Source organism: Antechinus flavipes, chromosome 2 (assembly GCF_016432865.1).
Source record: "Antechinus flavipes isolate AdamAnt ecotype Samford, QLD, Australia chromosome 2, AdamAnt_v2, whole genome shotgun sequence".
Classification (NCBI taxonomy): Eukaryota; Metazoa; Chordata; class Mammalia; order Dasyuromorphia; family Dasyuridae; genus Antechinus; species Antechinus flavipes.
Window position 1 is genome coordinate 498,843,674 of NC_067399.1, and position 23,610 is coordinate 498,867,283.

At 45.3% G+C, this 23,610-nt stretch overlaps 2 protein-coding genes across 5 annotated transcripts; both read right to left on the reverse strand.

The window, feature by feature from the left end:
* Positions 1-5,083: 5,083 nt before the first annotated feature.
* Positions 5,084-14,287, reverse strand: PIP5KL1 (phosphatidylinositol-4-phosphate 5-kinase like 1). Of its 4 annotated transcripts, XM_051980065.1 has the most exons (12): positions 13,615-14,287; positions 13,039-13,198; positions 12,859-12,934; positions 12,349-12,578; positions 11,610-11,660; positions 9,773-9,927; positions 8,774-8,898; positions 8,639-8,673; positions 8,501-8,556; positions 7,643-7,755; positions 7,095-7,248; positions 5,084-5,685 (listed from the first exon to the last, which is right to left on the reverse strand). In XM_051980065.1, the coding sequence occupies exons 2-12, from the start codon at positions 13,126-13,128 to the stop codon at positions 5,331-5,333; spliced, it is 1,440 nt and encodes a 479-aa protein (XP_051836025.1). In that variant the 5' UTR covers positions 13,129-13,198; positions 13,615-14,287; the 3' UTR covers positions 5,084-5,330. The 4 variants fall into 4 exon arrangements, with proteins under 4 accessions (XP_051836025.1, XP_051836024.1, XP_051836028.1 ...); XM_051980064.1 differs by lacking the exon at positions 13,615-14,287 and having other exon boundaries at positions 13,039-13,387; XM_051980068.1 differs by lacking the exon at positions 13,615-14,287 and having other exon boundaries at positions 12,779-12,959; positions 13,039-13,125.
* A 1,474-nt stretch (positions 14,288-15,761) lies between these two features.
* Positions 15,762-22,382, reverse strand: DPM2 (dolichyl-phosphate mannosyltransferase subunit 2, regulatory). Its single transcript, XM_051980072.1, has 4 exons — positions 22,266-22,382; positions 18,404-18,493; positions 17,695-17,797; positions 15,762-16,642 (listed from the first exon to the last, which is right to left on the reverse strand). The coding sequence occupies exons 1-4, from the start codon at positions 22,266-22,268 to the stop codon at positions 16,584-16,586; spliced, it is 255 nt and encodes an 84-aa protein (XP_051836032.1). The 5' UTR covers positions 22,269-22,382; the 3' UTR covers positions 15,762-16,583.
* Between the last annotated feature and the right edge of the window lie 1,228 nt (positions 22,383-23,610).

The following is a 23,610-nucleotide window of genomic DNA, read 5'->3' on the forward strand; positions in this document are numbered from 1 at the left end:
GCTTTGCGCATCTAAAAGTACCATATAAATGCCTATTGTTATTTTAAATTCAAGTCCCCCCAAAAAAAAAATCCCACCAAGGCAAGAGGTTTCAGATTCACAGATTGAGAAATCTCAAAAATTCTTTTCTAAATGTGATGAAATAAGTAACCAAGTAATCACAGTGAAGATGTAGCAGAGATAAATGAAAAGTGGTCTGGCTACAGAATCGGGATGTCTGGGTTCACATCCAGGGAGAGTCTTATATGACTGAGATTCTGTTTCTTCATTTATAAAAGATAATAATACTTGTATTACTTAGTTCACTAGGCTGTCTAATCAGCAAACATTTATTAAATAGCTATTATGCAATGGGATCACAAAGATAAAAATGAAACTGTCCTCTTCAAACACTTTATATTTGATTAGAGAAAAGAATACAGATACACTATAAATAAATGCCAACTACACACATAGTAATTAAATAGCAATTTCAAGGGGGCACTGACAGCAGAACTTCATATAAGAAGTGGACACTTGAACCGAGCCGTAAAGGAAGCCATGGATTCTAGGAGGTAGAGATGAGGACAGAATGCATTCTGAGCATAGGGAGCTGCATGGGCAAAGGCAGGGACACAGGAGATAAAATGTTGAACTGGGAAGAACCAGTCAGGCAATCTGGCGTTGACCATAGAATGAGCAAAATGATTTCTTCTTATCTGTCTCCAAAGTTATGGATAATTTCTTAGTTGCCAAATCCAGTGGGCTTTTCTCAGTCCTCATCCTGATCACATTGAGTAATGGGATTGATTGAATGTGGAAAGGGAGACAGGGCCAAATTGTGAAGAGCTTTGGATGACTAACAAGAGTTTATATTTTATCTCTAATAAAATATATGTTTTATTATTAAGAGGCAGTATGGAGTCATTGGAGCTTTTTGAACAGAATAAGGAGACAGTCAGACCTGTGAATTGGGAATCTCAATTTCACAGCTGTGTGGACAGAGAGGCAAGGAGAGCAATTAGCAAGCAATTGCAGTAGTCCGGGACAGAGGGAGAGGCCCTGGACTAGAGTGGTAGTGGGGAGAGTAAAGAGAAAGGAACAGATTCAAGAGATGGCTCAGAGGTAGAGCTGACGAGACTGAACTACTGTGTGGGAATGGCACAAAGAAAAGAGCTGAAGGTGGCACAGAGGCTATAAACCCGGGTGACCGGAAAGATGGGAGTACGTTTGACCAAAATGGGGAAGTTAGAAAGAAAGGTGAATTGGAATGAGAGGAAATTGCCCAGTTTTAGACATGTTAAATTTGAGATGCCTAAGGGACATCCACAGGAAAATGGCCAACAAGTAATTGGTGGTATGATCTCATCAGAGAGACAGAGACAGAGACAAAAGATGGAAAGATAGAAAGAGACAGAGACAGAGATAGAGAGGAGACAGAGACAGAGAATGACAGGGAAAGCTAGAAAGAGACAGAGAGAGGGAGAGAAGCAGAGACAGAAAGAACAGAGACAGAGATAGAGAGAAGACAAAGAGATAGGGAGAGACAGAGACAGAGAAGAGATAGAGACAGAGAAAAGGGGAGAGAAAGAGACAGGGAGAAAGACAAAGATAGAGACAGAAAGAGGAGACAGAGACAGAGAGAGATAGACAGAAAGAGGAGACAAAGAGACAGAGATAGAGAGACAGAGAGAATGGCCCTGCACAGAATCTTGAGGTATATCCTTCCTGTGGAATAGGAACATGAAAAATGATCCTTCTGTTTGCCTTTTAGAATCCCTAGTTTCTCTCAAGAATCATCTCAGTTGTTGTCTTCTACATAAAGCACCCCCACAAAAACCTTGACTCTTCACCGGAATCAATATTATCTTGTATCTATCTTGATAATACATGCATACCTATATGTGCACATATACATATAAAATATATATGTTGTCATGTCTCTCCCAATATAGTATAAACTTCTTAAGAGTAGGAACTATTTTACTTTTGTGCTTAATGGGCACATTAAAGAGGACCACGATGATACTAGTGTGTTAGAATCTAGTTACAGTTAATCTGACACTGGCTGATCAGACCAATACAGGCTTGGAATGCTCTACCACAGGTTAAGCACAAATAGTCCATGTGAACATTTGAAATGGATTCTCTAAATTTTCGAATCTCGAGTTTCTTTTGAGATACTTCAACTGTGGTTGGTGCTTATAGTTCTGGTGAATAGTACAATGATTGGCACATAGTAAGTTCAATAAATGCTTGTGGATAGATTGATCCAACAAAAAGAGAGAGAACGAGAAAGAGCAATGTCCCAAAACTGAGAGAAAAAAATTTCCAGGAAGAGAGGGGAGTCCATAATGACAAAGACTGCAGAAAGAACAAGGATAAGGATTGAAAAATGCCAACTGGATTTGACACTAAGACATCATTGCAGACTTTGAAGAGAATAGGGAAGAAAGCACTTTGTAAACTTTGAAGCTGGATTTGGATATTATTGGGGTTATTATTGGTTATGGGGTTATTATATTTTAGATAGGATTTAGGACTTAGGATTTCATCAGTATAGAAAAGTTCTAATGAGAAATCTCCTTGCATTTAGTACCTTCTCTACAACTTACAATCTTAGCTGCCTAATGTATGGTCACACATATCCAGGAAGTTGAATCTGGATTTTATTAGTTTCCAGGCCATATTATTATGATGATGATTACCTGGAGTAATGTTTTACATTAGCTCTCACAAGATTTTGCATTTATCCAGGGCCATTGAAAAGTCCTAGCAAAATTCCCAATTCTAATAAATTTCTGTATTAAAAATGAAGTCATAGTAGAAAGGTTGAAGAAGCACCCAGGATTACACAATGAGCTAAAGGCAATGCTGAGAAAAATCCCAGAATTCTTATCATAGACTCCTTCCAATTGCAGTTATTCTTTCCACATCATAATTTTCCTCATCAAAGTTTTGATATACCTTAGGTCACCAAAAGAAATTAAATGGGAATTTGTGGGGAATTTTGTGGAAGCCATAGACACACAAAGGCCAGCAGATAACACAAAAAGTTCAGAAATTCAGAATGCAAAATGTGCGTGTGTGTGTATACACACACTATTGTATAATATTAATATATTTTATCTTTTAATACAATAGCAATTCAGACTTTTCTGGTGAGAAAGGAGAGTCCAGAAAATTTTATGTGGGTTTTCCAGATGGGGGCACTATGCCCATAACCTCTCTCTCACTGCCAACCTCACACCTACCCCCCTCAACCTCCTGGATGTGCAAGGAATAACCATCGTCTCCTTATTTTATAGTCTTTCTCTCATCAGGATCAGAATTAAATGGAGAGCTTAAATTAAGGAAATTAGTTTCATTTTTTTTGAAGCTGACCTGTGACTCATTCTCTTTAATACAGCTTTTCTATTTGCTGGACCCAGGTGGTAGTTTCTTTATAAACCACAATGACTAATCTAACACCTGATGTAAGGCTAAACGTTCTACTTCAAGAGCTTGTCAAAGCTCACAGAGAGTCCAAGGTTTTCAAAAAGTAAACTAACAGAGACCAAGTTCTGGAGGCTTCTGCCAAGTGAAAGAAATATGGAGACCAGTGGTGGACAACATGTCTCTTGTCCCTGAAATATCTGGCCTGAATTTTGAGGGATTAGTCACCAGGATGATCCTTCAGCATCACAGGGGGCTGCTGGCATTGGAACACTGGGGAGGAGGGGGCCTCTTGGTTTTCTCAACCTAGCTTGGAGCAGTGACAGTAGGAACAGGCATCAAGGAGGGCAATGAGTTTCTAGACATGTCCCACTCTGGAGTGACCCAGCTAGAGTCAGCCCCTTCATTGACAGACCATCTGCACTGTGTACAACCTTTGGGAATCAGTCTCTCTCACTGGGTGGTTGGTGAGGAGTACGGGTAGTACCTGGAAAGCACAGCTCACTCTGAAGACTAGCACTGGCACTCATGCCAATATGCCCTCTATCACCCCAGTTCCCTAATATTACTGCCACGGAGGGATTAAGATCCTCTGGGGGACAAGGAAGGGCTTGTGCCAAGTTGGATTTTGACTACAGTACTATAGGTCGGTATCATAGGGAATCTTCCACCAGAATGGAGGAGGTTACTGTTGTTTGGTCATGTCTGACTCAGGGTTTTCTTAGCAAAAGTGCTGAAGTGCTTTGCCATTTCCTTCTCCAGCTCATTTTATTTTACAGATGAGGAAACAGAGGGAAACACGTAAGTGACTTGCCCAGGTCACACAGCTAAGTGTCTGAAACCAGATTCAAACTCAGGTGTTCTTGATTCCAGGCCCAAAGCTCTATCCACCATGCCACTTAGTTTCAGAATGGTAAGCTGTGGGAGATCAAGGACTGTCTCATTTTTGTCTCTCTATCCCCGCATCTGACACATATTAAGTGCTTAATAAATGCTTGTTTATTGATCAACTAATCAGAGTGATGAGGGTTTTTGGACATAACAATTTTTAAAGACCATTTACCGCATCAGAGAAAGGTCACTAAATCACAGCACCCATCCCAAAGAAATGCCAGCTGCCTGATGTAATAAAGTATTTGGTATATTGCTGCAAGCACCCACTCCTCAAATAGCTCAAGTTACATTTATCTTCCAAAAGATGGAGAGAGCAATTATTTCCCCCACTTTATAGAAGGGGAAACTGAGGCCTTAAGCATTAAACAACTTGCTCAGGGGTACTCAAGACAGGGTCCAGATACCTTAATATGAATCCCCACCCAACCTCTGCCATCTTGGCTCCACATACTTCTTCATAAAGAACTCCCCAGCAAGAACCTCGTTCCCTGAACTCGGGGAAGCGCTCTATTATTGCCCAGGCTCCGGGCCCTCTCCCAAGGGGCACTTGCCATGTGGATGGTTGGATAAGAGACAGAGGGGTTTCCCCAAAAGCCGTTCTCTTATCCCGGACAGCTCAGGCCCCTCCTTCGGACCATGAGCAGAGGAGGAGGAGGTATGTGCTAAGCCCCTGAATTTTCTCCTAGCCAGACCACAAAACCGTAGAGCTTGAATGAACTTTGAGTCTATTAAATCCAACACCCTCATATTACAGAGAAGAAAACCAAGGCCCAGATGAAGGAAGCATAGTAAATTAGAGGCAGAGGTGGGGCTAGAACTGCTGGTATCCTAACGTTCAGTCCGGGCTCTTCCCGCTACGCTCTCGCTTCCTGGGGTGTTTGAGAAGAACGAAATGGGAATCAGGAAAGCCGGGAAAGTATCATTCCAAGCGCACAGCCTCCCCGGGAGGAGGCGGGTCTTTTGAGCCAAGGCCGCCCCCTGGCGGCGCAGGGGAGCAGTCCAGGGAGGGACCGCAGGCCCCGTCACACGGTGTGCGCGTCCACCCAACGGCAGAGGCGGCTGGCGTAGTGCGCCGGGTTGACGGTGGAGAAGGTCCGGGTGGGGTGCAGAAGGGACTTCCACAGGAACTCGATGCGTTTGCGGAGGTTGTAGACGGTGAAGAAGTCGATGATCCCTATGAAGTAGCGGTGTTCCGGACCGTCCAGGGTGTGCAAGGCGTTGTGGGCGTCGGGCAGCAGGCGGCAGTTGTGGGCCCGCAGGTTGTAAGAGCCCTTCTTGTTGATGGAGACGGGAGGGTGGTACCTCAGGTGCTTGGTCAGCGTTTCGGAATCCATGTAAGGCATTGTGGAAGCCTCGCCCCACGCCCCATGCACAGACCTGGGAAGAAAACAGAGGGCTCATCGGGTGGGGCGGCGGCGCGGGAAGACCCGAGCCCGAGCTCGCTAACGGGCGCCCTGCGCTGCAAAGGCCTCCCCCAAGTCCGTCAAATGAGAGAACATTTGGAAAACACTGGCACAGAGCCAGTGCCTAATCCCTGCTCGTTCCTTCTCCCTCTCCCCTGGGAGACCCGGGTCCCTTTGTCAGGGAGGTCTTCCCCAAGCAGTCTCTCCCTCCCCCCCAATCTTGTCCTTTCTCTCCATGTCCAGCTCTCCCTACCAATCCCTTACACCATCTCATCGGCTCCGTTCCCAGCCTTGACCCTAGAATTACAGAATCTCCAAGCTGGCCATACTGAGCAACCACTCTCTACTTACAGATCTCCAGTAATGGAGAGCTCATTACCTCTCTAACTTGTTCTTAATCTTCCTTAGAAAACCCAATACAAAATACTTGAATATCACTGTAGCCACAAGTCTTTTCTTTAACTTTTTACTTTGGGTGGCTAGAACGTGCAGAGAATGGAGCCTCAGAAAATTCCTAGCTGTGGACAAGTCACTCAACCATTGTCAGCTGTTGCCCAGGATTATCATAAGATTTTGCAAACACAATACAAATGTTCTACCACTATAACTATTATTTCCCATGCTAATAAACATCTGTGGTTCACAGATCCAAAGGACTAATGCTAAAACTGGAAGGGACCACTAAAATTCACTAATACAATCCACCTCTTTATTATTATTTTATAATCTACCCATTTTCTAAACAAGAAAACTGAAGTTGGAGTAAAATGATTTGCCTAATAAAATGATTTGCCTAACACCACAGAGCTGGTATAAAGTTGAATCCCTTCAGTTGATATGTGTGGAATCACTGTCCTGATGGTTGTCATCTAGGTCCTCATCATACCTCAAGTAATGACTGCTCCATGGTCTCTGCCTGCCATCTTTCGAATCTTTCCTCTGATTCCCTTGTATCTTGCCTCACCCTCAAATAGTCACAGAATTATAGTGGGAAGGCAGTCACCTAGTCAAATCTATCTCTGAAAGGTATTCCCACCATAATATACCTGTCAAGTGGTTACCCAGCCCCTGCATGGAGACTGCTAATAAGAGAAACCCACTGTGTTCCAAGTAGCCCTTACAATCAGCTCTCATCATTCAGAAGTATCTCCTCACATCAAACCTAATCAGTTCTCATCATTCAGGAGTTTCCCCTCATGTCAAGCCTCAATTTGTCTCATCAACTTCTACCCATTTTTCTGAGTCCAAATAGAATATATCCAGTCTGGTTTCTACATTCTGGCCCTTGAAATCCTTGATCCCAGCTACCGACATCCCCTTTTCACCCCGATCATGTCCTATCTTCTCCAAGTTCTCTCCTGCAGATTCTCCAAGGTGGCTTACCTGGCTATACGAGTCAAAATATTCTTGCTTTGTTGCTTCTCATCTGAGTGGAGCTTCTGAAAGGCGACCAGGAGGCTGTAGTCCAGAACGTTGAGGTCACGCAGGAAGGCTGTGTCCAGCTCTATCTGCTTGAGAAACCAGTTCCGGTGGGACCCTGTGGAAGTGGTTAGGATCACAGAGCAGGGTGGGCGGTGTGGGTGAAGAGGAAGCATGGAACAGACCCTAGGCTAGGTCTCTCTGGGGTATTTGGGACAAAGCAGAGGATAGGGAACAGACAGAGAAGGTAGAGCATTTATCAGCATCTCACTGGGCTCAACCTTAGGCCTAGAATAGAGATTTCCTATAGAGATTTCCTACTGTTGTTTCCTTAACTGCAGCCTCCTGCCACATTGGTGGGGGAAGAGTTACCATCCCTGGTATCTGATGCTCTGACTCTACTCTGCCAAGCAGAACTGGGCTCCTATGAGGGTGAGAGGCTGAGGAGTGGGCAAAAGATACTCAAGAGCACTAAGTGCTCTAAGCAGCTCTCAGAACAGGGGCTGGCTCACCCAGAGAGATGATGCGTCCCTCAAAGTTGAGATCCTTTAGCACCAGGATAATTTGGCTCTCTGCAGGCAGAGGTTCTGTCCAGCGGCTCAGTTGGCACCCCTTAATGTCATACCTGACCAAATCAGGGAATGGAAAGAGGAAGGAAAGGAAGGAAGAAATAGAGAGAGGGAGGGAGGGGAAGTAGAAAGAAGGGAAGGAGAAAAGGAAAGGAAAGAAAAGAAGGAAGATGGGAGGGAGGGAAAGTGAGAGGGAGGGAGGGAAAGTGAGAGGGAGGGAGGGAAAGTGAGAGGGAGAGAGGGAGGGGGGAGGGAGAAAAGAAAGGAGGGAGAAAAGGAACATTCATTAAGTGACGACTATGTGCCAGGCAAATTTGATGAGGTGAGTGAGTCTCAGAGAGAGAGAGTGGGCAGCTTAAAGTGTTCAGTGAACACTCCACAGAGACTCAATGAAACAGTGGCTTCCCTTCATATAACCCCTCAGGGAGTCTGGCTAACAGCAAAGACAAGGAAAAAAGCTCCAGGGGGAACCAAGATGTTTTCTTCTTTGTCTCACTCTCAACAAACAGTCTGTCACAGGTCTGTATTAGACCCACTCAAGATGCTCAATCAAGCTTGGTGAATGAATAATACCCCCAGGTCATTTGGCCTCTCTAGGCCTCAGTTTACTTATTTGGAAAATACATGTAAAAAAATTTGCACTCTCTGCCTCACAGGATTATTGTAAATAAAATATTTTTTAACTCCAAAAGTAGGACAGAAATGTGAATGGCTAATACCAAGTACTTCAAATGCCCCTTCCATGGGGGCACGGCTGATATGCTTGTGAGCTGATACACAGCTCCCTGTCTCCCAACCAACCTTTCAGAAATTCTCTCATCAGGGTAGAAGACACTCTGCATGATGATGAAGTATTTCTGGATGAAGAAGAAAGGGAAAAGGTCATCCTCTGCCCTCTTCTTTGAGTTCAGAACCCCGAATGTCCTCAACATCCCCTACCTTCTTTCCCCGGGCTATTTTGATGCTGTGGATCCCTAGCAGGAAAGAGAGAGAAAGGTCAAAAAAGGAAGGGGAGATGTGGAGCCCCAACCATATACCCCTACAGCTTCGTCCTCAGGCAGGCCTGGCTCCTACCCAGAAACTTGACAAGCAGGGAATGGGGGTATTCATGGAGGTGATGAATGTAGAGGGCCAGCTTGGAGAGCAGGAATTGGATCTCTCGCTTTTCTTGGGTCTTCAGGAAGAAACGCTTGTCATTTCTGGGAAGGGGGAAAAGGCCAAGAAGAGTTAAAGGATCAGGCTCAGGACCAGCCAGAAGGGTAGGCCAGCTCACCCTCTAGGAACTTGTTCTCTCTCTCCCCCTCGCTTTGTCTCTGTCTCTCTTCTTTTGTCTCTCTCTCTCTCTTTCACTCTCTCCCCTTCTCTCTTCTTTTCTCTCTCTTTCATTCTTTCCCCTTCTCTCTTCTTTTCTCTCTCTCTACTCTCTTCTCTCCCATCTTTTTCTTTCATTCTTTTTTCTCTCCTCTCTCCTCCTCTCTTCCTTTCTCTCTTCTCCTCTTCTCTCTCCTCTTTTCATTTCTCTCCTCTCCCCTCTTCTTTCTCTCTCTCTGTCTCTTATCTATTTCTGTCTTTGTCTCCCTCCCCTCTCTTTCCTTCTCTCTTTTCTCTCTCTACTTCACTTCCCTCTCATACACATACACACAAACATGCTACTCACATTCACACACACACATTCAAACATGCCATTCATATTCTCTCTGTCTTGTCTCCCTTCTCCCTATCTCTCTTTCTGTGTCTCCTTTTTCTGTTTCTTTCCCTCCCTCCTCTCTCTCCCTCTTTCCACTACTCTCTGACCACCCTAATCCCTAGATTTCCTTTAATTTCAGCCCAGATCCTCTTCCCCCATCCCCAACCCTCTATACAAAGGGTCTCCTGGTCAAAGCTCCTCCCAGATCTCCAGCATCTACAACCTTGCTTCCCCACTCCCCCCATGAGGGGAGTTCCACATATGTGGAACAAGGCAGCACATGGACGATCCAGGGCTATGGTGCCCACCCCTGGCTGATTCCCACTACCTTTTTTTCCCTGGGACCCCCTTCCTCATCCTGACCCACCCCTTGATGTGACACTCACGTCAGGAAGAAGTTTGCTTTGCTCTTGGAGTTACTGATGAACTGTAGGAAGCAGCTTTTGGAACTCAAGGAGTTCTGGTAATCCTTTTCTGCCAGGCCCAGGAAGTGTCGAAAGTGGGCAAAGACAGGACCTGCGATGGTGTCCATTTCAAAGCCCTGAGGGGGGGGAAGGCCAATGAAATAACATAGCAGGACCTGGCTTATGCCAAAATTCTGAGGGAAGAAGACAGGAGAACTCTAGGATTACCTTCCATCCCCCCTCAGAGCCTGTCTGCCAAGAATGGACAGGTATCACCTTGTACAGCTTAGCCTAATAATAACAATGATGACAATAATATCAGGTAGCATTTCCATATCACTTTGAGATTTACAAAGCACCTTACAAATATCCTTCCATACGATCTTCACAATAAGCCTAGAAAGCAAAGGCTATTATTATCTCCATTTTACAGTTGAAGAAACTGAGGCAGACAGAGAGTAAGTGACCTGCCCAGGGTCACCCAGCTAGGAAGGATTTATGATACTGGCCGTATGATTTTGTGTCCCAAGCAACTTTCTAAAATTATAGGCAGGAAAGATGCCAACCTTCATTGTAAAATGCCCTTGCCTTGAGCTCCCTATACCAAATGAAATCATATGTCCTTCTATTTTTACAGATGTATTTGTGTATGTTTTATGCCAAAGAACCGAAGTTCCCTGAAGACAGGCATGCAATATTTTTTCGTTGTTTCTCCAGCACCACATATACTTGGTACATAAAAGTTGCTTATAAATGACTGCTGATTGATATATACATCTGAAACACACGAAAATATGTCTGTATATTTATGGAGCAAACATACTGAGTACACTATATGGGTTTACAGTATTAGCATGCACATAGGTGAGAGTATGAAATTTCAGGTCTGAATGAAATTTTTTTTTGGGGGGGGGTTATTTTATTTTGATGAGCAGGAATGGTGCAGCAGATAAAGTACTATGCCTGGAATCAGAAAGGTCTAAATTCAAATAGGGCCTCAAAAGCTATGGGCAAGTAAATCATTTAACCTCAGTCTTCCTCTGTTTCATCAACTGTAAAATGTGGATAAAGATAGCGTCTACTAATCAGAATTATGAGGATCATCAAATGAGAGAAAAATAAGTGTCTGGCACAGAGTAAGTCACATATACAGTTAGTTATTACTGTTATTATTATAACATGAAATGACATTTCTAAAGTGCCTAGTACAGTGCCGGGTACATAGAAGACATTAAATAAATGCTTCTTTCCCCTTATCTTGGCACATCACATATCAAACACATTCATAAAATATGTAAGTCATGTGAACATGCATAATGTATATGTGACATAAGTATGGACCGGTACAAAGTACATTTGTGTGTTCTTGAGATGGCTCCTACAACGTATTGGTAGGGGAGAACATGGACACATTTGCAAACACGTATACCATGGGGAGAGAGAGAGAATAGTGTATCTGAGGGGATATAAGTTGGAAATTCAACAGAAAAGTATTTAGACCAAGGGGAAAGATCAAGGTCCAGAGATCAGTCAGAAGGGTTTCCCCTATAACCTAGCTCTAGCAGTACTCATCTTTTCTCTGACAGGTCTTTAGGGTTTAAATTCAGTTTTCCTATTCATCATAAAACTAGACCTTCCTAACAATCTATGAGAGAGACAGGGTAGGGATTACTATGACCATCTGAAAAACAAAGAAACTGGAGCAGCCCAGCCTGAGGTGAAATGATTTGTTCAGGTCTACTTTAAATCTGTGGCCAAGCCATTGTTAGAGGCACCCGTGCCCCCCAACTCCCCTGGCAAGAATTCCTGAAGCTCCTACCTCATGGGTCTGGGTCACCACAGACGAATAATCTTCCTCCTTTAGGGGTTTCTGGAGGGGAAAGACAGACAAAGGTTTAGGTGAAATTCTCTCCTTCTGCATCCTCTGAGGATTTTCCCACAATCAACTCAATCCCATTTCCTACCCCTGGATGTTGGAGAATAGGGAGAAAAATGCCTCCTGGGTGGCCTACAGCTAATTAGCGGTCTTCAGCATCCAGCCTCTCCTACTTTCCTCTCCAACAACTTTTCTAGCTCTCTCCTCCACTTTCTTCCACTTCTCTTCCAGCAACCCCAGGGGAGGACAATTTCTCTCCCCCATGCTGCCTCATCAAATTGCTCAGCTCAGCTTCTGCACTAACTTGTCAGCTCTGGGATTTGCTGAGCAGGCTCTGGCGGGGTCCCAGCCCTAGGGGAAGCCAGAGGGTTGGGACACAATTGGTTTTCGGGTGGGCAGAGGGCCAAGCTCACGGTGGGAGCCCACATGTTTTTTATTCAAAGAATCACAGACTTCTGCAATTGGGGATGCTGGCACTAGAGTGGATCCTTGAGACCATCTGAATCTGGGTCTGACCTCGTTTTACAGATGAGGAAATCTAGGTTTGGGAAAAGGAAGGGATTTCCCAATAAGTAAACAGCAGAGTGGGGGCTGGAACCCGAGCTCCGCTGCCACCAGGCCTTTGTGCTGTTTTCCCACTGAGTGAGGCCCCAAAGCAGGTCCTCTTCACAAGCTGGCTCACCCTGGAAGGGTGGTCGATGGAGAGCTGGATGGCATGGTGAAGCCCTTCCTTAATCATGCACGTCAGCTGATAATGCTCGTGTCCAGAGTCGATCTCAAAAAGGCCAAGTAGTTTCCATCTCTCTCTTATTCGCCACAGGAACCGCCGAAACACGCTGCTATTCTGGGGGCTGTTTGGGTAACCAGACCTGTTGCTGGCGCTACTCTCCTGCGGGCAGGCACATGGATAGCCTTGAGGAAGAGAGAGTGTGTTAAGGTGGAGCAAAGAGAGGGCGGTGGGTTTTATTTCACAGCACCGACGTGAAGGAGAGCCTGCTGTCCCGAGGACAAGAGCTCCTGCATGCAGTCACCGCCTTCCACCAGCCCAGTGCCACGGCTCCTCCCACCCCCGACCAGAGTCCCAAGCCCAGTAAGTTCTCCCCATTGGTCACCTGTGGGACACTCTTTAGGTAATCTGTGATTGGAGTTGACCATTTTCGAGCCCCTTGCCCCTCCGTGGCCCCTTCCTCACCTGGCGAACTTTTGAGAGTTTGGGTTGGACTTCCCTGGGAGTTGGCCACCTTCGTCCTAAAGATGGTTGTACCTGTCTAGAGAGACTCGGAGAGCCGGGATCTTACACAAAATGAAGAGGAGGGGTTGTGAAAACTCAGGTTAACAACTGCCCTTTACTCCCCCGCACGTTTGGTGGTACCTGTATCAGGTGCCAGAATTGCTCGTTACGGTTCTGGGGTGTGCTTCTGGGACAAGGACGGGTCAGCCCTCCCGAGGAGGAGCGGCACATGCAGGGACAGGGGCACAAGTCAGGCTCAGCTATCCGGGGTCACTTGGGCTGAGGGAGAGTGAGGGGTGAGCTGAGGAACAAGGATAGAAGATAGGAATAAAAGGACGCGCTGCATCCACAGTGTTCGTAGATCCAGAGAGGGCTAGGACCCATTTATCTCTTACGCCCGGGATTTCTCCGGGTACACAACCCTCGTGCATGTCTACAAGACTCATGGATCCTAAGTCGGGTTAAATGCCTCATCGAAACCCTACGCGCAGAAAGCCCAGGATGCCCGCACACGCGGGTCAGTGTGTGCCCTGCACGCCGCGGCTGTCAGACGGGACTCCGTGTCCCAGAGCCCCCCTACCCACAGGAGCCCCCGCGATGATGTGCAGGGGCACAGCCAGCCCAGCCCAGCCAGCCCGGGGGGCCCAGGAGCCCCGGAGCTCGGGGTGGCCGCCGCGCATCCAGCCAGCCGGCCCCGGAGCGTCCCCCTGGACCTACCTCATAGTGCTCCAAGGGCCTCTCCACCATCGCCCCCCGAGACAGCGGCCCCGAGAGTCCCGGCTCCCGGCCTCGCCCGAATCCTTTGTCCCGCCCTTCGGTCCACGGGCCCCGCCCCCGGCTCCCAGCCCCAGTCTCTCCACCGCATCGCCTCGGGCTGGGCATTCCCAACCTCGTTCCGCTCGACAGCCCCAGATTGGCTGGCTGGGGAAACGGACCGCTGGGGGTGGGGATGGAGGTGAGCAAAGGCTCGGAGGCGGGATGCCTGGTTTTCCTCCCGTTTCCTGGGTGCCGGAGCGGGAATCCAAAGATCTGGCTTGGACTCGTGGGTCCTTCCCGTATCAGCTGCTTGACCTTGTTCCCGTCTTATCATTTTCCTGGGCCTCATTTTCCCAAACCGTCCCTTCTACCTGGTTATAAATGATAGATCTCATAGGATTAAGAATCTAGAGCTGGGAGAGTTCTGAGAGGCCACTTAGTCCTATCCTCCCCTTCATTTTACAGACAAGGAAAATGAATCCCAGAGAGGTCACGGAGGATGTAAATGGCGGAGCTCGGACCTGGCTTCGGGCCACCTGACCAGGTTCAAGCGGACTCCTTCCCACACCATGGGACTAAACGCCATGAATTAGTCCCTCCCATGGCCGATATTTGAAGATTCCAGTGTACTGAGGTGTTTCCTCCCTCTCCTTCCCCCCTCGCCTCCGCTACCCTCTCCCCCCACACTAGAGTTCCCTGCTCAGGACCACGGGCTCAAGACTGCCCCTTGGTGGAGTTGTGGGAAATTACCCAAAGGGCCTGGGGGGAGGGGAATAAATTCTGTCACTTGCGCCTCAACCCAGGAATGGGTCAGGAAGGAAATGGAAAGTGTGGGAGGGAGGTCCTAAGATGTCAAATTCTGATGGTCAAGGTTCCTCAGGTCAAATTTAGAATGATACTGCAGAGACCAACAGCACCGTCTTTAGAAGAGGGGCTGAAGATACTTTAATAATATGGAAAGCCCATTCATCATTTTACAGATGGAGAACCTGAAGACCAGGGAAGTTGTGCTCCAGGAGCACATTAGTGGCAGGTTTGGAGAGCTGAGGGAGTTCCAGCTGTCCCCGCAGGCTGACAAATTGGTAAGTAGCCAAAGGATGTCAACAGGCAATTTTCAGAGGAAAAACTCTAAGCTATTAGCGATCATATTTTTAATGCTCTAAATCAATAACAATTGGAGATAAGATTAAAAACTATTTTGTGGTTCCACTTCACACCCATCAGAAGGGCACACATGATTTTAAAAAAATAACTAATGCTAGGAGGGCTGTAGGGAAAAAATGAAATTAATGTGTTGAACACAAGGACCAACCATGATTCCAGAGAACTGATGAGGAAGAAGGATACTCATTGAGAGGTGTTAGATTTAAGATACTGATTGAGACACATCTTTAGACGTGGCCAATGCAGAAATTTGTTTTTGATAAGCGTATTTATTGCAAGTATTTGGTTTTTTTTCCTTCCTTTGGGGTAGTAGAGATAGAAAATATTTAATTTTTTACGTCTTTTGAAAAGAATAATCTCCTTGAGGGCAGGTATTTTTCTCCACATCATCAGGACTTAATACTTACTGAAGTTTTGCAAAGTAATGAATCTTTCCCAATATCAGTTTTAACATCATATCATACACATGTAATCAAACATTTTTAACCGCATCTCTTGCTTCATCTATCTCAATACAAAATCTGAAAATTTTCATTTCTCAATTAATTACAAAGAACTTCAGACAGGATTTTCCTTCCAATTGTATTATTTTCAAGTGGAATCACTCTAAGCTATTTTATATATATGTCAAGCATTGTTTTCATCATCTCAGTAGTTGAAACTAACACCGTTATTTCTAATAAATGATGCTAAAAACAACAAATAAAGGCTTATCAATTAATTAATTGCATTGAGTCCAGAGGACTCATGATGAAACATGCTTCCCCCCCTCCTGAGAGAGAAGTGCAGAGTGAGACATATACATTTTTTGGACATAGTTAACTTAGGGATTTGTTTTGCTTGAATAAATGTCTTACCACTACTTTGCTTTTCATCTTATTTTTCAACTTGGAGAGGAGCAGGAGAGAGGCCTGGTTTTAAATTTCATTGAAAAAGATCATTAATGACTGAGACAGTTGTATTAAATATTTATTGAAACACAGAGATGAAACTGGAAGCTCAGCAGCACAGGGGCTACAGTAGGGTGCAGGAACCACGAGGTCAGATGATACAGGGTATAACAGCACATTGGACAAACAATATCTGTCAGGCCTTTATTCCCAGTAGTGCCAGTCAGTAGTTTGGTCCACAAAGTTTCTATAATTGTCACAGCCTGAATTGAACATCTCCCTGTTTGGCCCCTTCACTGGGCTGGTTTTGTTCCCAGGAAAATGAATTTAGGGCAGGGATTGGTCTAGTAGAGCCTGTACTCTGGGATGAGCCCAAGATTGTGTCAGCCTCTGAAAAACTGATTTTCCACCAAGCAAGAGGTAGAGAAGGGAAGGGGTCTATAGGAATGTGAACAAAAGCTCATTTGCAGAGCTTGGAGGAATAGGAGAAAGGGAAGAAGGTTGGTGTCTCTTTCGCCCATAAAACTGGGAGAGGAGCCAAGGAAGAAGAGCTGGAATGCCTCCTCTTGCTCCTCCCATACGAGCTGGATCCCAGGAGAAGGAGGCAGTCAGTCACAGAATTCAATTCACGCCAGTCCCACAGGACCAAAATGTCTACTGTTCAGGGGGCATCTGGGATGCTAAAACTCCTCAGCTTTGTCCTGCGAGCAGCACTGCACCCTGCCCCAGGCACCCTGGTCTGAAAGGGGGTGAGAACAGGGACAGAGGATCCTCTTGAACCCCTGCCCCCACGCCTCCTCCAAGCCCGGCTATGAGGCAGCGCACGGGGTCCAAGATGTGACTCCAGATTCCTCCCCACGTCTGGCTGTGCCTCCTTCAATTTGTCTTCTTGGCTGGCTTCCGATTCTTTAACATCACGTAAGTGATGAACAGCCCTGGAATGGAAAACCCACAAATGTGCTTCCTCGAGTCAAGGTCACCAGCCTTTAAGCAGGCTTGTGACGGACAGAAGGCAAGGACAAGGAAAACAATGCGAGTGACTAATACTAAGCAGTACCAACAGGAAGGCAGAAGGGACTTGGCTGTCCTGGAGGCTAGTCTCCCGCGCCATTCCTTGTCTCCCTCCCCTTTCCCTGAACACTCTTGGGGTCAGAAATTCTCCACCTTCATATTCAGACGACTTTAGACTTAAAACTTTAGGCTTAAGTTCCAGTGAGGGCCTGCAATGGACCTCTTGGTCAAAGTCCCCAGCAGAGACCATGGGGTACCCTCCTTCAGCGATACTCAGGAGGGGCCGCCAGAACTGCTGCCAGTACAGTCCTGCCCACGTGGTGACAAAATGGTCCCTGGGGTCTCTGAAGTCCTATGATCACTCACATATTAGAAGATTCATTCATCCGATGGCACTGAACTGGATAACCTCTAAAAATGGATCTGAGACTGACTTCACGATCTCTCAAGGATCCCTTCATAAATGACATTTTCTTCTATTCAGGTAGCAGAGAGTGGGAAGGACCAGAAGATCAGGAGATTTAGGTCCTGGTCCTGGTCCTGGATCCTCCATTAACGATCACAATAATGAATGAGAGTGGTATGATGATTCAAAAGTTGATTCAGGGTCCCCAGAGGTGAGATTTAAACCCAGGTTTTTTCATTCCAAGTCCAACACCACTAACAGTAGACCCTGATCAAGTCATTTCCTAAGACCATAGACAGTCATGCAGTACAACTTCCTCATTTTACACAGAAGGAAACTGAAGTGCACATAAGCAATTAAGCAAAGTGCCCACAGTCATCCAGCAAGATTTAAACTCGGGTCTTCCTGACTCCAAGCCCAGGTTTCTATCTATTGTGCCACCTCGCTACAACTCTGGTGAAGTGGTTACTATCCCATGAAATCATTATTCACAGTAATGAAGAAGCTCAAGCAGCTTCTTGAGTAAACCACTTCTGGAACATTCCTGAAGGGAGGAAAAAGGTAACTTACCCACAAACAGCAACAGGAATAGGCCAGCTGCTAGGGGAATGATAATGGCATACTCCCTGGGCAGGAAGTATTTATGGATAATGTGATCACTGTCTATGAAGGGCTGCAAAGTGAGAGAGAGAAGGAGAAAGAGAAGAAAAAAAGAAATCCAAGTAAGTTCTAGCACCCAGAGCCAGCAGCACCCACATCAGAAACAGTCCTGAAGGGCAAGATGATCCTGGTTGTCTTAGAAGCATTCCCCTCGAGGCCTCTTAGAAGCCCCCCATCCTCCCACTTCCCAGCACACAGCTGCTGCTCACTCTATATGGCCGACTGGCAGATGACCAGGGAGAGCTCAAAGTTGAGTGTTTTAGGCTTGAAACGGGCACAACAGCTATGGTAAAGAAGGCAAGTAACCCAGGAACATAGTCACTGATCCTTCAATCCATTCAATCAATCAAAGTGCCTACTCAACAAGGAAAAGGCACATCATAATGTTCATTCAACAAATGGCTTTTAAGAACCTGCTGGTTCCGGACACTGTCCTGGGTACTGTGCAAGACTGGAAGTTTAGAGAAATTCCTGTTGCTGCCCTTTAGAAGAGGGATGAGATGAAATAAGAGATAAATTCATATAATTGTTGTCACTTTTGGAGTGAGGAACAAAGGGCTTTGAGAAGTCTAAGGGGGAAAAGTTGTTACCAAGGGGAGGATCAGAAGCAGCAGTTTACCAGAATGATCACCCAGATCGTGTAGTAGGTGAAGGTCACAAGACTGAAAATCACCAGGCCAAATCCAACCACCTGATCTGCTCCTGTGGCCTGGAAGAGAGAAGGAAAGGGAAGCCATTACTGAACAGTCATCTCCCTGAGGGAATGTATGTTATGCATGTGCACCTCCTGGGAGGTGTGAGGATGAGGGGAGATCTACAGCCCCCAGCCCCAGACAATTATGAAACTGCCACACAATCGTCCTGTCCCAGAGCTAGAAGGGAGCTCAGCAGCTGCCTGCTCTGAGACACAGCTGAAAGGAATCTCCACCGCCTCTGACATCCCCTACCGAGTTGGCCATGCCATTTTGGACAGCTATATTTGTCAGAAAGTCTTTTCTTATATCAAACCTAATTTTTCTGAAACTTCCACGCAATCACTATCTGGTTCTGTCTTCTGTGGTTAAAGAAACACTTTAATTCTTTTCCCACAAGACCCTTCAAATACCTGAACACAACTCCCACGTCCCCTGAGTCTTATCTTCTCCAGGCTACACTTCCTCCTACATTCTGTTTTCAAGTTCAGTACTAGGTGACACAGCTCCAAATTCAAGTTGAAGGTAGGTAAAAGGATGTCTGATAATTCACAGCATCAATAACAGAAATAAATGGAACAATTCCTTATTTTACAGATGGAAAAAGTGAGGCCCATTTTTTGTCCTGAGGATAAGTCTTGAAAATAACCAAGGAAAACAGGTGTTCTGTCAAAGCACTATTTCTTCAGTGTCTCATCATAGCTGGGGTACTGTACTATAGCAGGAGGAGTATTGATTGGGGTTAGAGTCAAAGAAGCTAGATTTAAATTCCAGCTCTGCTGCTTCTTACCTGTGTAATCCTAAGCAAGTTCGGGCCTGGGCATCTTTACTTGTAAAATGAGGGAGCCTACAAAAACTGTGCCTTCTAGAGCTGATCTGGTTTAATCTCCATCTCCAGCTTCTACAGATACCCATAACTAAAGCTGACTGGGGAGATAGCCTTCCTGGACTTAAGAACCTTCTCAATTTTTTTCCAATTTAACAATCCACGTTCTATGGTTTGACCAATCCATATTTTGAGTTCCCTGGGATTCTATGATTCTAAATCATGGTCACAAGGCAGAATGTAATTAATGTCATAACAAAGGCTAAAATTCTGGATTCTGTGCTTCAAGGTCCCATGATCTGACCAGTGAATATTAACAAAGCAATATCTCAACTCTGTACCCACAAGAGATGACATGGCCCTGTGGCACCCACAAGGACTTTTGGAAGGCAAAAAGCTAGGCGTCCATATAAACAATGGCTCTCCCAAGGCCTTGGCAATCAAGCCCCCAATTTCTCTTCTCTCAAGCCACATATTTCCCTTATTCATCAGCGAATTACATTTTTAAAAAATTTTCACATTCAGCTTTGTAATTGGAAAATACTTAACTAAATGAATAAAAATACATCAAAATCATTTCTTTATATGCCTCCTCCCAAGCTTTGGGGGCAAATAAGTTACCTCCAGTAATAAGGAAAAACAGTTAACTAAAACAAGAGTGATGACACCTGACTAGGTAGTCAACATTTCACAAGGTGAGACAAGGAGGAAGGTAACTTCATCTCCTCCTGGCTACTCTGAAAGAATAGATGGTGGTGTGGATGCAGTGGGATGTAGGGAGTCAAGATTCAGGAAGTCTGAGTAATTCCAATTTTTTTGACTCTAAAACACATTCTCTCTGAAGGCCTTCTGGATTTCTAGCAGTACGTGAGAGGTTTGAATTGATGATACCTTAAGGGTCCTCAGATTCATCTGCCTTTCCTTCTACCTATCATGTCTTCTCTCCAGTTTCTAACTACTAAAATCAGAGGACTCAAAAATAAATGAATGAATGAATAAATGAATAGAAAAACAAATGGATGAGTGAATAAAAACAAAACAAATGAAAAGACAAATAAATAAACGGACAAATGAATGAATAAAAAATAAATGAAATCACTGGTTCATCCAACTAGAACTAAAAGGGCCCTCCCAAGCTCTCTTGTCCAACCCCCTCATTTTGTTGTTGAGAAAAACTGCCCTCTACAGAGGTTGGATGATTTGCCCCAACTCACAGCATTAGTATCTCACACAGGATTTGAATTCAGGTCCTCATGTCTACAGAATCAGTATGTTTTCCACCATGCCCTGAGGCCTGCCTGCTCACAGTTGCCTGACAATTTCCTAGAAATATTTGCTTGACTACTACTTTCCATCTCTCCCTCCTCAGAACAGCTGTAGCATTTTGTTCCAGTTTACTCCAGTTACTGTTGTGGGATTTATCTGCTTTGTATATTAGTTATTTAAAGCTGCAAAGCCCAAAGGCCCCTCAGAACATGGGATATTAGTACTAGCCAGGACCCTAGAATATGGAATATTAGAGTTAAATTTGTTAAGTTGTACCCAACTCCTCATGACTCCATTTTGGGATTTTCTTGGCAAAGATACTGAAATGTTTTGCCATTTTCTTCTCCAGCTCATTTTACAGAGGAAGAAACTGAGACAAACAGGATTAGGTGACTTGCTCAAAGTCACACAACCAATTCATGTCTGATTGAACGTAAGTCTTCCTAACTCCAGGCCTGGCACCCTAAGAGAACTATAAGGGATGTCACAATATAAAGCTAGAGGAGTCCTCACAATATAGACTATCAGAACTAGAAAGACATTCAGAAAATAGAATATTAGAGGCAAAAGAGGCTTTAGAATGCTACAACAGAAAGGACCTCCACATAAAATGTCATAATTGCAAAGATCTTTAATACAGAGAACACAAATTAGTTGGGACTTCAATGGTTTTTCATAATTCTAGAACTTTGCCTGGGAAACTCTTTGGTGAGAGAAAAGCAGGGATCAAAGGGCTCTAGACATGAGCTTTCACTGGGCATCTGCTGAATGTAGGGAGGGATTACAGGTTGATTTGGTGCTGAGAATGAATCTGGCTAAATTTAAGCACTGCATTTGGGAGGAAGGACCACAAGCAAACCAAGAATTTAGAAAATGTGGAAAGGAAAAGTCACCAAAATTGTCCATAGTCTTTACCCAACAGATCCTCATTGGGATTTACATCCTTAAATAATTTATCGCCAAAACTGATCGGTGCAAAAATATACACACGGCACTATTTATGAGAACAAAATGAAAGAAATTGTGCCCGACAATTGGGGGATGCATTATATGGGAAGATCCCAATCAAGTGATATAGAATGAATGAGATCAAACCAAAGGAACAACTTACCCAATTACCACAATTATGTAAACAAAGACCACCTAAAGGGCAGCAAAAATAACGCCCCCAAACCCTGGACAACATAGATTTTTACTTTAAAGCAAACACACGTTTATTCTTTTAAGGAATAGAAACCTACTAACAGTATGATGCACACATCATTATGCATTACGGAGGACTCAACTAGGAATTTGCTGGGTTTGGGCAGAATGTTTGGAAAGAAAATTTACCTATAAAAGTTTTTTAAACCTCCCAATTGGGCTGCCGAGCGACTAGGGGGAAAGTTCCTAATCATCTCTGGGCCAGCAGAATCTGTTAGTGTCCCGTCGGAAGGAAACACAGTGGCTGTGAGCCGAAAGAGACAGCCCAGTCTGAGAGACTGTCCCCCACACAGGTAGAGGGCGAATCAGGAGGCCCGGAAGGAGCGCTAGCAATGCCGGGAACTCGCTGTGTGAACTTGCTGCATTCACTACCCCGCTCTGGGCAGCTGGCCTAAGTGGTACTTAAGGTCCAGTTCAACCACCACTTCCTTCACAAACCCCCAGGATTGCTGGTCAACCCCTCCCCAGACGCTACCACCCCACCCTCGGCTCACCATTGCTGCCGGATCTCAGACGAAGGAGGACACATGCCACTTCCGGATTAGTCAATTTTCCGTCGCAGAGTCCCGGTGCACACTGGAAGTCGTAGTTCCTCGCCCTCCCCTCCGGAAATCGGTGACGTCTGTCTGAATGCCGAAGCTCCACCCTTCTGAGGTGGCCTGTCCCAAGCAGCGCGTGACTGTAGATCTCCGAGCCCCACCCACTCGAAGGGCATTGTGGTAAATGTAGTTTCCAGAGATGGGCAAGGGCCATAGGGTCAAGCTTAGGGCTAGGTATGTTGCTTTAAAGAATGTTAGAGGTGGAAAAGCCTTTAAGAAGATCATGTTATTTAGAGATTCAGTGTTTTTGTGTCATGATCCATTTAGTAGTCTAGTAAAATCAATGGACCCTTTTCTCAGAATATTTTTTTAAATTCATAATTGAAGGAAATGCTGTTAGTTAAGCATTAGTGAAAATAAAGATGTGATTTTTCCCCCTATGGTACTTCACAGACCCTCTGGAATCTGGGGGGCCACGGACACAGGGTCAAGAATAGTCCAACATTCTCCCTCCCCACCCCCAGCAATTGGGGCTAAGTGACTTGCGCAGGGTCACACAGCTGGGAAGTGTTAGGTGTCTGAGGCCAGATTTGAACTCAGGTCTTCCTGACTTCGAGGCTGGTGCTCTATCCATTGCGCCACCTCGCTGCCCCTCCAACATTCATTTTACAGAAGGAAGAGCTCCAGATTCAGAGACGGAAGTAATTTGCCCAATGTCAATCAGCAACTTACGGGACTTTACTCATTCCATAATAACACCTAGCATTTCTATCATTTTAAGGGCAGCTAGTTGCCACAGTGAATAAATCTCTGCCAAGAAAACCCTGAACTGGGTCCCAAAGAGCCAAATGGTATTGAACAACAATATAGCTGAGTTAAGTGAGAATCTCACCACATTGCCATGCAGTAGAAGCTATTATTCTCTCTATGTTACAAATGAAGGAACTGAGTCTGAGAGAAATTAAGTTTTTTGCTCAGGGTCCCATAGTTATTAGATCCAAAGGTTGGGGGTCCCTCGGTATTGTCCCTCGGGGGTCTATTAGGCGATCTCTTCTATACAGCCTGAGCTTAAATCCCTAAGCCCCTCCCTAGGAGTAACAACAAACATTTATCAGGTGCCTCCGGAAGAAGCAACAGAGCGCTGTTGGAGGTGCCCGGTAGGGTAGGGAGGTGACTAAGGATTCACCTCTTGTACCGAGAATCATTTCTTAGACAAATATTTATTAAGAGTCTATTACATAAAAAGCCCTGTGTTCCACCTTGGGACTACAGAGATTAAAAACACAGTCTCTGTTTTCAA

Coding starts and splice junctions, on each gene's coding strand:
- PIP5KL1 (XM_051980065.1), bottom strand. CDS start 13,128: ATGTGCCGCTCCTCCTCGGGAGGGCTGACCCGTCCTTGTCCCAGAAGC. Junction 12,935..13,038: donor AATTCTGGCACCTGATACAG/GTACCACCAAAC, acceptor GAGTCTCTCTAG/ACAGGTACAACCATCTTTAG. Junction 8,674..8,773: donor CCTGCTTGTCAAGTTTCTGG/GTAGGAGCCAGG, acceptor CTTTCCTGCTAG/GGATCCACAGCATCAAAATA.
- DPM2 (XM_051980072.1), bottom strand. Junction 17,798..18,403: donor CGATCTGGGTGATCATTCTG/GTAAACTGCTGC, acceptor CTCACTTTGCAG/CCCTTCATAGACAGTGATCA. Junction 16,643..17,694: donor ATTCCTGTTGCTGTTTGTGG/GTAAGTTACCTT, acceptor TTTCCATTCCAG/GGCTGTTCATCACTTACGTG.